At 47.9% G+C, this 14,877-nt stretch overlaps 1 protein-coding gene across 6 annotated transcripts in view; it reads right to left on the bottom strand.

Annotated features, from left to right (window-relative positions):
* Positions 1-14,877, bottom strand: part of UHRF1 (ubiquitin like with PHD and ring finger domains 1) — a 59,572-nt gene that overhangs the window by 11,764 nt on the left and 32,931 nt on the right. For all 6 annotated transcript variants that reach the window (XM_074337626.1, XM_019744192.2, XM_019744194.2 and 3 more), the window contains 8 exons: positions 11,161-11,424; positions 10,260-10,420; positions 7,598-7,813; positions 2,697-2,797; positions 2,401-2,587; positions 1,045-1,168; positions 841-948; positions 462-566 (listed from right to left, as the gene is read on the bottom strand). In XM_074337626.1, the coding sequence (XP_074193727.1) occupies positions 462-566; positions 841-948; positions 1,045-1,168; positions 2,401-2,587; positions 2,697-2,797; positions 7,598-7,813; positions 10,260-10,420; positions 11,161-11,424 (1,266 nt within the window). The remainder of the gene's footprint in view (positions 1-461; positions 567-840; positions 949-1,044; positions 1,169-2,400; positions 2,588-2,696; positions 2,798-7,597; positions 7,814-10,259; positions 10,421-11,160; positions 11,425-14,877) is intronic.

Here is a 14,877-nt window from a genome sequence, read left to right as displayed (position 1 = left end):
CAAGAGGTGGAAGGAACCCAAGTGTCCCTCCACAGATGATGGACAAACACAGTGTGGTCCAGCCAGACAATGGAATATTATTCAGCCTTAAAGAGGAAGGACACTCTGACACCTGCTACTACCTGGATGAACCCTGAGGACATGATGCTCAGTGAAATAAGTCAGACACAGAAGGACAAATACTGTGTGATTCCACTCACAGGAGGTCCCCAGGAATCAAATCCCTAGAGACAGTAAGTAATGGTGGTGCCCGGGTCTTGGGGATGGGCAGGGGAGTGTTTAATGGGGACAGAGTTTCAGTTTGGGAAGATGAGAAAGTTCTGGAGATGGATGGTGGGGATGGTTGCACAACAATGTGAATGTGCTTAATGCCACTGAGCTGTGTGCTTAGAAATGGTGCACTTAAAACTGTACGTTATGTGTTTTATCACAACTGAAAAATAAAACAACATCCCACTCACCACATCATCCTCGTACCCCCCTGCCAGGACCAAGGAGTACGCTCCATCATTGCTCCGGCCGTGGATGCCCGCCACATGAGGCCGATGGACCCCCGACTCGCTGACCTGCAAATCACCAAGAAACAATGGCACATTTAGACTGGCTGCTATAAAAAAGCCCAACCCCACCTCCTTGCTCCCGCCTCCAGAGACAGTCGCCTGACTCCCTCTGAATGCCTCACGCCTATTATAAGAACCTCTCAAACACGCCGCAGCACAGGAGCTGGCTTGAATTCCAGCCCCACCACCTGCTCAAGGGTCAGCCCTCGCCCGGGTGGAGAGGCTTCCAGAAGGCCAGTGCCTGTCGGCCGAGCCCCAGAACCTGGGATATTTGAGGTACCTGGACTCTGAACCTCCACATGGTGCCCACGGGGATCCCCGGGATGGGTCCGTAGTGGTTAGACGGAACGATGGTGCACTCTTTGGTGCGGCCCACACATGCCATGCCCTGTCCATTCCAGAAACAGAGGGAAGAGCAGCATGAGTGGGTGCAGGAGGACACGAAGGGCAGCCAGGGATGCGTGGGGCGAGGGGGCTACCTCACCTTGCCCCAGTCCCGCTGCGATGATGACGTGGCCGACGCCATCTTCGCCTTCTTCTTACTCTCTTTCAGCTTCTCCCCTGCCAGCACCACCTCGCTGGCATCATTGCGACACTCAGGGCAATACCTGTGACAACAGAGATGTCACCACCTCCAGCCCTCAGCCCACCCAGCTCCCACTAGTCCTACAGAAATGACTGGCTCCCTACTATCCTATGCTGTCCAAGATGTGGGGCCATTTACTTTTAAATTCATTAAAGACTCACAGGTCCTCAGTCATAGGTGCCACATATGAAGTGGTCAGGAGCCACGTGTGGCAAGTGGCAACCACCGTGGGCAGTGTGGAACAAGAACATTTCCGTCACCACAGAACATTCTCATGGACAGCACACTCTCATCCCTCTCCCACTGGGAATTTCACGGTGCCACACTAGGACTAAATCCAGATGGGGTGTGGGAAACACGGGGAAATTTGGTGGGTATGTCTCACGGCCGTGGACTGTTTCCCCATCTCCACAAGGCAGGGGTGAACAGTGACTTCTGAGTTGTAGCGACAACTCCGTTAGTCAACAGGTTAGGGTCTTAGACCAGAGCCTGGCGCATCATCTTTCTGTCAGGTTATCAGTACGCGTGTGTCATGCAGGGTGTCAGGCGGGGTCTCTGCTCCCGCTCCCCACATAAGAACGCAGGATATGATGAGGCCAAAAAGGAACACCCAGGGAGCCACAGATAGGGGAGTCATACCACTATATTCTCTCTGGCAGCTGGGTTGGAGACACAGGAAGCAGGAACCACACGATCCGCAACCCGCCGTCCCCTTCTCTGCCAACCAACCTCACTTGCTAACTGCAATCCACCTCTCTGCAATCCGCAATCCACACTCTGCCGCTTGCTAGCTCAGCCACCATCTTCTTGCTAGCCCCCATTTTTCTGCTAGCGTAGCCACAGCAGTTATATTAGTGGCCAATGGCTCCCTGGTTACAGCTGACGGCCATCCAATCACAGTTCTCCATTTACTACCCAAGTGAGCACCTGTCCACGTGAGGGCAAGAGCATGGAAACTGAACTCTTGCCTCTGTCACCACAGCATGCCAAGAGCATCGTGGACAAGAGCTCTTAGGCAATGCCCGGACGCCCGGTTCTTTGGTTCCTATCTGCAGTCTCCTTCCCTGCGGAGGACTAGGCCATGCCTGGAACACAGGACGTTCCCTCAACCAATATCTATCATTGCCCGTCATGGGGTTACGAGGTGACAGACAACATTAGCCTCATTTCCTGGCACCTGCCAGACCCCCAACCCAGATGGCTGAGCGCCACAGCCCCAAGCCCGTCTCTGGAGGGGACAAGGCATTCACTCACCACTCGTTCTCCGTGGGAATGCTGCTGAGGGGCGGGCAGAGACAGTATGTGTGGAAGGCCATGTCGCACTCGTCACAAAGGAGCTGCTTGTCAGGGTCCTGCTTGCCCCCACACAGGTGGCAGGCACACACACGGCAGATCTTGCTCTGGTCGTCCTTGCAATGCTTACAGGAGGGCCCGCTCTTCCCTGGACACGGGAGCCAGGGTCAGCACGGGCAGGGCCGGCCAAACAAAGGACAGGAGCCCCCGCCCCATGACCAACGTGGGAGACACAGAAGGGTAGGATCAGGACTCACTTCTCATCGGGTTTTCAACCATGGGGCTCCCCTCGCCTGGGCGCTCAATCTTGAAGACTTCATCCACAAAGATGATGCGACAGTCATTGAGAGAATTATCCCTGTGAGAAACAAGCCATTAGAACATTCCGGCTGGCCAGCCCTGCTGAGGCCCCTCAGAGGGGACTTGGCCACCTAGCACATTCTCAGAGCATAGGAACACTTCTGGTTCTAATTATATCAAATAAGAAGCTTCTCTGGGCCGTGTGCATTCACTTAACTACTTCCCTTGCCAATTCAAGTCCTGCTAAATCAGACACAAGGTGACAGAAAACAGCACATAAAAGTTTCAGTACGTGCTGCATTGAGAATAAGTTCTAACCTTAGGGCAGGCAAGGCCGATTAAACAGAGCCCATCATGAAAAAAACCATAAAGGTAAAGTCTGGTCCGTGTGCCTATGTCAAAATACAAAATCTCCTCTAAGTTAAAATGACCCCTGGGGATCAACCTGACCTCTGCATTGGCAACATGCAATGGAAACCGAACGCGAGCCACAAACACATCACGTGTGTGACTACATTCTCTAGTAACCACACTTAAAAAGAACACCCAGAATTCACTTGAATGTTTTATGTAACCCAGTGTTCACAAAATATTATTTCAATATGTAATTAATAGTAAAGAATTACTAATAAGCTTTTCTAGTCTTTTTCAGCACTAAGTCTTGAAAATCTGGTGTTGCCTTTTACACTCGTGGCACTTCTCAGTGTGTACTGGCCACATTTCAAGTGCTCGGTAGCACATGTGGCCCATAGCTATGGAACTAGACAGCACAGGTCCAGATCTAACCACCACTTCACAGGAAACGGGGACAGAGGAACAAAGGAAATGACACCATGAGGATGCAGATGGGAAAACAGACTGCAGAAGTTCTATGGGGCAAACGACGAGGTTTGCTCAAATAAATCGTTAAGGAAAAGGGAAAAAAGGGGAGGACAGGAAACCTAAAGATAGAAGAGAGTTAAAAGATATATATCGACCTAACTGAAATCTGTGGCATTACTTAGATCCTGGTCAAACAAATGGTTTTAAAAAAAAAAAAGAGAGAAAATTAGAAAAACAATTTCTAGATATATGTTAAGAAATTACTGTTAATTTTTAGGTTGTAATAATACCATTATAACTACATTTCTTTATGAGTCATTTTTAAGAAATGTGTTCTAAAATATTTATGGATAAAATGCTTGGGAGTTACTTAAATGTTAACGAGGTAGGGGGTGGAAGCACTCAGATGAAGGAAAATTAAAAGAATTCGCTGCTACCGCGTTTCCCCCAAAGTAAGACCCAGCCGGACAATCAGCTCTAATGTGTCTTTTGGAGCAAAAATTAATGTAAGACCCGGTCTTACATTATATAAGACCCGGTCTTATAGGAAAATAAGATCGGGTCTTATATTAATTTTTGCTCCACAAGATGCATTAGAGCTGATTGTCCGGCTGGGTCTTATTTTTGGGGGAACACAGTAGCAGACCCACTCTTACAGAATAACTAAAGGAAGTTCTTCAAATAGATACGAAATTGTAAGGGAAAGAATCTTAGTTCAAAAAGGAAGAAAGAAAAAGCAACAGAAAAAGTATAAATATGGGTACATAAAATAGATTAACCTCCTTACAAGTTTCTTAAACCATGTGATGATTGAAATAAAAATAGTAACATCATCCGATGCTCAAGACAATAAGTAATAATAAAGGGACCTAAACTGAAGAAAGGTTTCCACACTTCCCTCAAAGTGGTAAAAGTGACACCAGTATGTCACACGTTTATAAGGTAAAATCCAGAGAAACCACTAAGAAAACTATACAAAGCAATATGCTCCAAAGACTGAAATAAATCAAGATAGAATCCTAAAAAACATTTAAGTAACCCCCTAGGAAGGAAAGAAGAGAAACAGAGGAACAAGAAACAAAAAAAACACGGCGGGCCGGCCCGGTGGCTCAGATGGTTGGAGTACCATGCTCCTAATGCCAAGGTCGCCGGTTCAAGATTGTGAACAACAGCTCTCCCTGAAGCTGGACTGCCATGAGCAGCCAGAGGTTGGCATGAGCTGCTGCGAGCTGCCGTGTGCTACCAGGAGCAGCAGGTAGCCAGTGTGAGTGGCCAGCTGTCATCATGAGTGGCCAGCGGAGCGCAAGGTTCATAACACCAGCATGGGCCAGAGAGCTGTGTCCTACACAACTAGACTGAGAAACAATGGCTTGAACCGGAGTGGGCGGGGGGAGGCGGAAGAAGGGGGGGAAAAATAAATAAAAAATAATTAAAAATAAAATAAAAGAAAAAAGAAAAAGAGAAAGAAAAATAAAATGACAGACTTAAGCCCTAACATACCAATAATGACTTTAAATGTAAATGGTCTAAATATGCCAAGTGAAAGGCAAAGACTGACAAAGTAGATAAAAAGAGACCCAATTACATGCTATTTACAAGATACTTCAAATTCAACTATGTGTGTTGAAAGTAACGATTTTAAAAAGACACAACATGTAAACATTCACTTAAAAAAAAACAGAAACAAGCGTATTCAAGACATACATAATACCCCCCTCAGAAAAAGTAGGTTTCAGAGCAAAGTAAATTACTACCGTGTTTCCCTGAAAATAAGACCTAGCCGGACAATCAGCTCTAATGCGTCTTTTGGAGTAAAAATTAATGTAGTAAAATAAGACCGGGTTTTATATAATACAAAATACAATATAATATCTGGTCTTATTTTACTGTAAGACTGGGTATAATATAATACCAGGTCTTGTATTAATTTTTGCTCCAAATGACACATTAGAGCTGATGGTCCGGCTAGGTCTTATTTTCGGGGAAACACGACAGAGACGAGCGACACATAATGATAAAAAGACTGATCAACCAGGAAGGCATAAGTATCCTAAATGTGTACACACCAAACAACAGAGCCTCTTACTTATGAAGCTGAAAGGAGAAATGAACAAATGCACAATTATAGCAGGGACTTCGACACCCTTGGCAACTGATGGAAATACTGGACAGAAAAGCAGCAAGAATTAAATCAGAACACAATCAACCACTCTAACTAACCTAACTAATCTAACCAATCTAATTAATATAAACAGCACATTCCAGCTAACGACAGAATATACTTATTTTCCCCCAAACAACCATGGAATATTCACTAAGATGGACCCTATTCTGGGCCATAAAATAAACCTCAACAAATTTAGAAGAACTGAAATCATCTAGACTACGTTCTTTGGACATAATTAAGTCAAACTACAGCAGGACAATGCAAAAATCTCTAAACACTTGGCAATTAAACACACTTCTAAATAAGCCAGGAGTCAAAGAGGAAGTCTCAAAAGAAATAAAATAGAGAATTGAGTAAAAAGAAAAATATAACAGAGCAGAATTCATGGAAAGCAGTTAAGGCACTGCTGAGAGGAGAACTTACAGCATTAAGATGCTTATGTTAGAAAACAGGAAAAGTCGCTACCACAAGAAACTGGAAAAAAAGCAAAATCCATCCAAAGAAAGGAGAAGGGAGAAAAGCAAAAGGATGAGAGCAGAAATCAATGATATTGGAAACAATAGAGAAAAGCAGTGAAACAAAAAGCTGGTTATTTTTGAACAGTAACGTCACTGAGGCCTTCCCCCTGGGGGCCCCTGCTGCCACACTGCCCCCTGTAGGCCACTGTGTGCTACGGCTCCTGTGCTCCACAACTTCAGGGGCTGCCAGACACAGAGAAGAAACACCAATCCCATACCACTCCTGGCCAGGCCCTGAATGTCCAGACAGTGGAGGCTTCCAGTATGACTCCTCCCTCCTGCTCTCCCTCCACTTCAGCCCACTGGCCACCTCACCAGGCCATGTTCGGACCAGGATTAGCCCTGCCCCATAGCTTTTACACTTGTGTCTGTGCTTAGGACACTTCTGCCCTATATTCATGTCAATATTAGACACACACAATGGAAGATTATTCATCCACAAGAAAGAAGTCTGACGCCTGCTACTACCTGGATGAACCCTGAGGACATGATGTTCAGTGAAATGAGCCAGACACAGAAGGACAAATACTGTGTGATCCCACTCATAGGAGGTCCCCAGAGGAGTCAGATTCAGAGAGACAGGAAGTAGATGGTGGTGCCGGGGGCTGGGGGAGCAGAGGGGATACAGTTTCTGTTTGGGACAATAAGAAAGTTCTGGAAATGGGATAGTGTTGATGGTCGCACAACAGTGCCAATATACTTAATGCCACTAAAGTGTACTCAAAAGTGGTTAGCATGGTTTTCTGTCATGTATTTTACAGAGGGGGAGGGGTGGGAGAGAGGGATTGAGAGAGAGAAAAGCAAGGTAGAACAGAGCCTGGCAAACATTTTCAGCAAAGGGCCAAAGAGTAAATGTTTTTGGTCTCTTTCCCTACTACTCAAATCGGCCCTTCCAACACAAAAGCAGCCACAGATAATAGGCAAACAGATGGGCGTGACTGTGCCAATAAACCTTTATTTGCCAAAACAGAGGGCTGGATCTGGCCCGTAGACCTGAGTCTGCTGGCCTGGGATGTGGAGCACACCATCACGTGGACTTATTTATGTGTATGTTTATGCTTGTTTATGCACCGAATGTCTCTGGGACAGTCATGTCTCCAGGTAAAAGAAGGGAGAATATCCACTGTGTGACTTTTGGTACCTTCTGGGTTTTGACACATTTAAAATTTTTACTTATTTGCAAAATCTAAAACAAACAAAAGAGAACAAGGAAGGCTGAACTCTCCACCTGGGATGCAGAGACAGAAGCAGTGTGAGGGGGTCAGCCTGAGAGAGATCACCAGGCGGTGAGCCAGAAGGTCCAGCAGAGGCCGAGGGCCGCGCCCAGAGCGCTGGCGGGACGGCCACTTACCCGAGCCTGACATTGGCATACAGCTCCCGTGCTGTCCGCGTCTCACGCTTCCGCACGATCTCCGCGTCATACCAGAAGCCCCGATCCTTCGGGTTGTCAGGGTTGTAGTTGAGCATGACCTCCTGGCCCACCTCCAGCTCCTGCCACTTGAAGATATGTCGGGCACGGGCACGGACGTCCCGGGAACTCATCTGGACCACTCCATTCTCCGGGTAGCTGGGAGGAAAAGCCCATGCTCAAACCCCAGGGTAACACTGGGCCACATTCCCTCCACGGAGAGAGGAGCCGAGGCAGAGAAGGTCATACATGACACAGATTTGGGTTATTCTCATCACAGAAGCATGTTTCGCCCCCTCTCCAATTATCTCATTTGCTGTTGTCAAAAATTCACAGGTACAAAAGACATGTTTCAATTACAGAAGTGTTATGGATTGATCTACGTTCCCCCAAAAAGATATGTAGGCCTAACTCTGGTACCTGGGAAAGGAACATTATTTGGAAATAGGGTCTTTTCAGATGTTAATTTGATTACAAGTTAAGATGAGGTCATGCTGCCTTAATCCAATGACTGGTGTCCTTATAAGAAGGAAAGAGTGACAGAAAATGACTGGAGTGACACAGCCACAAGCCAAGGACTGCCAGCCACCACCAGAAGCTGGAAGAGGCAGGAAGGATCTTCCCCTACAGATTTCGGAAAAATCACGACCCTGCCTGCACCTTGATTTGGGACTTCTAGCCTCAACTGTGAGAGAATGAACTGTTTTTATGTCACCCAGCCTATGGCACTTTGTTATGGCAGCCCTGGGAAACTGATACAAAAAGAAATTTGGGAAGGGAAAAACTTTAACTTTTTCCACATGCACATATTGAAAGATTTTTGTAGAGGTACATTTTTTCATTTATGTAAATATAATACATTGGATATTAGCATACAATAGGAAGTCATTATCTGGATATGAAAGAATATCCCAGTAAAAGGAGGGGGACAACTCCAAGACTGCTGTATTGCCTGGTGCTCATTATTTTCACTAGTAAACCACCAAGAACAAAAGGGCCAGATAGCATATATTTTTGGCTTTGTAAACTAGAAGGTCTGTCATGAATACTCACCCTGCAGCAATCACCAAGAAAGCCGTCTCAGATGATATGCCATTGCATATTGCAATATGCAAACAAATGGGCACTGATGTGTTTCAATAAAGCTTTACTTACCAAACAGGTGGTGGGCCAGATTTGGCCCTGGGGCTGAAGTTTGCAACCTCTAACCAAGAGTATGGGAATCTTGCATCTACTGTGATTCACTCATTCAATTACTCCAATTTTATGGAGCTAAGCTTAGGATATGCCAGAAACGGGAGTAGGCAGTAGGGAGTCCCAGATGAAGCCCAAGACCCCTAGAATGTGAGCACCTTGCAGGCAAGCATGTTTGCGTTGTTATAGACTGAACTGTATCCCTTCCCAACTTCATATACCAGCAGCGCCAAAAAAAACGTATACAAGTGGACGCTTTGGTCATCGTTTCTCAAACAGTAGTTCACGGTCATCAGAAGTGTCTAGAGGGCCGGCCTGGTGGCTCCGGTGGTTGGAGCACCATGCTCCTAACATGGAGGTCACCGGTTCGATTCCCACATGGGCCAGTGAGCTGCCCCCTCTACAGCTAAGATTGTGATCTGGGCTGCTGTGAGCTGCCATATGCTGCCATGAGTGGCCGGCAGCCATCGGGAGTGCAAGGCTCCTAACACCAGCATGGGCCAGGGAGCTGTGTCCTACACAACTAGACTGAGAAACAACGGCTTGAACGGAAGGGACGGGGGAGACGGAAGGGAAGGAAAAAAAAAAGAAGTGTCTAAAAGCTGATGGTAACTATTTCGAGCACCTCTTGTAATTGCAGAAGTCAAACACGACTTGTATTCATCTTTTGTTATGGGTATATATTGAGTATTACAGTTTTAATAGTTTTTTTTCCTTTCTTAAAACGTGTATATATTTTTTTGACACCCTCTGTATTAAAGCCCTACCCTCCAATGTGATTCTATTTGGAGATGGGTTCTTTAGGGAGGCAATTAAGGTTAAATGAGATCATATGGTTGGGGCCCTAATCTGATGGGATTGGTATCCTTAAAAGAGGAGACCACAGAATTCTCTTTCCAGGTGTCCAGAGAAAAGGCCATGTGAGGACACAGTGAAAAGACGGCCATATACCTGCCAACACCTTGATCTTGGACTTCCAGCCTCCAGAACTGTGAAAATAAATGTCTGATGTTTAAGCCCCCCATCATGTGGTATGTTGTTACAGCGGCCTAAGCCTAGTAAATCACCCTCTGTGTTCACCATTGCCCTGTGCCCAGCACAGGGCCTGGCACATACCAAGTGCTCAATAAATACTCCCGCATTGCAGTGAAGGAGAGGACAAACAACACGTAAGGTGGTTTCACACAGTAACACGCAGTTATGAACATAAAACAGGAAATGGTGCGATTCTGCCTGGAAGATCAGAGCAGAATTCTCAAAAGAGAGCTAAGGAGGGGTCAGCCCAGCTTTGGGTCTCTGTGACGTTAGACCTCTAGGGGTGGCCTCCTGTGTAGTTTGAGAGTGTGAGTGTGGGGGCCCCAAATCCCCAAGGCTATACCAAACTCCAGGGCCACCTGCCCACGACACTCACTCGTCATATTTCACGTGATAAATGACGTCCTCTTCCAGGGTTGAGCAAGAGGTCGAACTGCAGGGCTCGTCCTGGGACGGTGCCTTCCTTGTCACCCTGACAACCTGCGCCTCAAACCAGGCTCCCATGTTCGTGTCCCGAGCGTCCACGTACTCATTGACCTGCGAGGAAAAAGAAACTCTCTCATCCAGCCCAGGGAAGGAACTCTGATCAGCAGCACTGACAAGGACCTGTTTTGGTTCTTGGTACCGGATGCTTCAGGCCTGGGCCGCAAACCCAAATGCATGCAGTGGGCTTTCTCATGCAGTGAGGTGTCTCAGGCACTGTGGCCATTTGGGGCCTGGTCACTCTCTAATGTGAGGGCCGTCCTGGACACTGTGGGGTGTTGAGCAGCACCTCTGGCCCCACCCACTAGCTTATGTCAGCAGCACCCCCAGTCGTGACAACCTCAGGTGTGCCCAGATGTTGCCAGTGTCCTAAAGGGGCAGGATCACCCTTGCTGTGCCCACCAAGGAGGCCAGAACTGCCCCTTTTTCAAGAGAAGTTGGGAATCCAGATCATTTTGTGAAATTTCATCATCTTAGAAGGTGGTAGCAAATTCAGAACTTTTACAGCCATTGCAGAGGCCACAGAGAAGACATCTGCAGGCCCAGACCAGGGATTCTGCTCAGGGAGCAAGAAGGAATCTGGAGTAGTGTTGTTCCTGACCAAAAAACCTCAGAAGCTTCAGGTTTTCACGGCAGGACTGGGGGTGCCCAAAGGGATGGAGGGGAGCTGGCTGGCCCGCATGAGCTTGTGGCTGCAGGGTGGGGGCGGGGGGCATGGGCCTGGAGAGTGTTTCCTGGGGGTGCAGAGACTAGCCTGACAGGGAGTACCCCCAACCCTTCTGCAGGAGCCTCACCTTGTACAGGCCGAGCTCTGTCTCGTCCCATACATCCTCATCCGCTAAGCCCGCCTTCCCATCCGTCTCCATGGTCGCCTCGCCGCTGTTGGAGGACTTGTCTGACTCGCTCTGGCCCAGGCAGCAGCCGGAATCTGTGTCAGAAAGCTCAGAGTCCCGCTCCTTGCTGCTGCTGGCGGGGAGTACAAGGCTTTGCCGGACCAGAAGCTGGATGGTGTCATTAAGGCGAACGTCATAGTCAAAGAGGGTGTGGCCATCCTCCATCTGCAGAGACATAAGACAGAAGTCACTTACCTGCCACACATTTAGTGTATGTCTGCTGAGCGCCGGGCAGCGGGAACACACCCGAGAAAAGGACCTAATCTGCTCTCGGCTTATGGGACAATAAAACCTGCCCAGGGGGAGGGGGATCACAGTGTGCGGGATATAAATGATAAACGTCTAAGTATTGCTTTGTCTTGTGCACCTGAAACTAGTAAAATTAAAAAACAAAACAAAACAAAAAAAAACCTGCCCACTGCTGGGGTGGCCAGATGGCTCAATTGGTTAGAGTGCGATCTCTGAACAGGATTGCCGGTTTGATTCCCACACGGGCCAGTGAGCTGCGCCCTCCACAACTAGACTGAAGACAACGAGCAGCCGCTGAGCTTCAGGAGGGGCGGCCAGATGGTTCAGTTGGTTATAGCGCGAGCTCTTAACAAAGTTGACGGTTCAATTCCCGCATGGGATGGTGGGCTGTGCTCCCTGCAACTAAAGACTGAAAAACGGCAACTGGACTTGGAACTGAGCTGCGCCCTCCACAACTAGACTGAAGGACAATGACTTGACTTGGAGGTGACAGGTTCTGGAAAAACACACTGTTCCCCAATATCCCCCAATTAAAAAAAAAAATTAGAACACCTGTCCACTGCTGCTGATACCCCTTCTGCAGGATCCCTAGACCCTCTCAAATGAGGACTCCTGGTGCCATACAGTGAATGTCCCCATGAGTACACAGCATAATCCCGTGCCCCTGTGATGTGGACACACACTGGGTATCAAAGAGATTTTCTTAATACTTTATGTTTTTCAACTTTTATTGTAGTAAACATGCATCATTGCCTTTATCACTGGTTCTCAATCAAGGGTGATCCTGCTCCCAGGGGACACTGGTGTGCGATGTCTGGGGACATCTGTGGTTGTCACAACAAGGTGGGGTTGACGGGGGGTGCTCCTGGCATCGAGTGGGTGGGGCCAGATATGCTGCAAAAAATCCCCGTGCCCAGGACAGCCCCCCACAATGACCCAGCCCTCATGTCAGCTGTGCTGAGGGGGGGAGACCTGGCCTACGTGAACCCAAAGACAACCCCCCCCAAATCCACCAGTTTCCTTTGGAAGGCTCCAGCTCAAATAGCCCATTCAGGGCAGCTGCTCTGACCCATTAACTCCACCCCTCTATTAACCCCTTTATGCTAATTTCGCCCACACTGTTCGCCTAACAGGACCCCATGGCCAGCACAGCTCAACAATCTGTACCCTGGGTGTGACTCAGCAGGTGTGGAAGGGAGTTTTGTCTTCTGAGTGGCATCCCGGTGGCACAAAAGGACAAGGAGTGACCTTTTATTAGAAACTGTCCCATGGCACTCCACCAACACCCAATAAGGATCTGCCAGTGTATCTTGTTCTATCCAAATGCCCCTAAGGCAGGCCTGCCCCCAACCCTGGGGCACTGTGACCTTGGGGCCAATCATTCTCTGTGGGGCCGTCCTAGGCACTGTGGGGTGCTGAGCAGCGTCCCTGGCCCCACTCCCTTGATGCCAGGAGCACCCCCACTTGTGACAACCACAAATGTCCCCAGATGCCCAGTGCCCTCTGCAAGCAGACAACCTGGTTCAGAAGTAGTGCCCTAAAGAAAAGGGAAAAGAAAGAGAATCATACACAAAAGATTAACTTTGCCTCCTTCCCAATTTTCACCAAAAGCTGGTGGGTTCAAAGGGCTGGTTGCCATTAATATGCACACAGCCCTGGGGGTCACAATGGCGGCAGGTTCCAGAGTCCAAGGTGATCCTTCACTCCAGTGGTTATTCTTCTTTCTTCATCACAAACTTGAGAATCTGACAGATAAGGACCCCTCTCTCCCAGATAAATGCACCTCAACACATCAATACTTGCCTATAGCTGCAGGGGCTGCCAGGGCCCCTCTAAAGACCCCCAGATGTCCAAGGCACACTCTACCTGCTCACCCAGCATGAAGTGAGCCTCTGATATGCCTGGCACTGCCCAGGTACCACAGGTAGCCAGGGAATGAGACTAGCGCCAGCCCTCCAACACAGGGCAACACAGGATAGCCATGACACCGGGTAGAGGTGACACAGATGAGAAGAGACAGACAAGTCAACCTGTGCACCCCTGTTCACAGTAACTTCAGGGTGGAAACAACCCAACTGTCCATTGATGGTCCATCCAGACAACGGAATATTACTCAGCTATGAAAAGGAGGGAGGCGCTGACACTCGCCACACCGTGGATGGACCTTGAACACACAGTGCTCATGAGAGAAGCCGGACACAAAAAGCCACACGGTATAATTCCAGCAATATGAAATGTCCACAACAGGCAAATTCAGAGACAGGACGTGGGTTAGCGTTTGCCAGGAGTTGGGGGAGGAAGATGGAGACTAGGGGAGTGATAGCTAAAAGGTGCAGGGTTTCCTTTGGAGGTGATGAAAAGTCCTAAAATTGACTTGGTGATGGTCACAAACTTCTAGGAATATAGAGAATACTGAATATGTGAATTACACATGTGAAGGAAAAAAAAGAGAGAAGACAGTCTGAAAAGGCTACATATGATCCCAAATACAGACAGTCTCCAACTTACAAGGGTTCAACTTACAATTTTTCAACTTTGCATTGGTGTGACAGCGATACAAATTCAGTAGAAACTGTATTTCGAATCTGGAATTTGGATCTTTTCCAGGGCTAGCGATAGGCAGTACGATACTCTCCTGTGACGCCGGGTGGCAGCAATGAGACGACTGTGGCCAGCTGGAGGTTAACGTAAGTGAGCACGTTTACAGAAGGCTGGGCTACCTGTGATGTTCGGTAGTGTATTTGATGCGTTTTCCACTTACGGTATTTTCAGCTTACGATGATGGGTATATCGGGACATAACCCATCATAATCAAGGAGCATCTGTATATGACTCTAAAAAAGGCAAAACTATGAAGACAGTGAAAGGATCAGCGGATGCTCAGAGGTGGCAGGAGGGATGACGAGGTGTGGCACAGAGGACTTTAGGACTTTAGGACTGTACGATATAATATTGGATACATGTCCTCATACATTTGTCCAAACCCATGGGATTTATGATACCAAGAGTGACTTCCTAATGTCAATTACGGACCTCGGTTGATGACGATGTGTCAGTGTAGATTCATCAGTTGTCACAAATGCACCACTCTGGTGCCTGATGTCACCAGTAGGGGAGGCTGTGCCTATGGGGGAGGAGCATATGGGAAATCTTGGAACCAGTCTCTTCGTTTTGCTGAGAAATTAAAATTGCTCTAAAAGATAAAGTTTGTTAATTAAAAAAGAAAGATGGAGAGACAAGTGTCCCCAGTATAACTGACAGAGAAACCAGCAGAGGACAAGCCAAACGGCACTAAAAAGGACAAAGGACAAACAAGATGCTCTCACCCCAGGGCCCAGCAGGTCCATGGTTAGGCAGACACCTCCTCAT

Source organism: Rhinolophus sinicus, linkage group LG07 (assembly GCF_036562045.2).
Source record: "Rhinolophus sinicus isolate RSC01 linkage group LG07, ASM3656204v1, whole genome shotgun sequence".
In the NCBI taxonomy this organism is placed as follows: Eukaryota; Metazoa; Chordata; class Mammalia; order Chiroptera; family Rhinolophidae; genus Rhinolophus; species Rhinolophus sinicus.
This window is presented reverse-complemented; position numbering and strand designations above follow the sequence as displayed.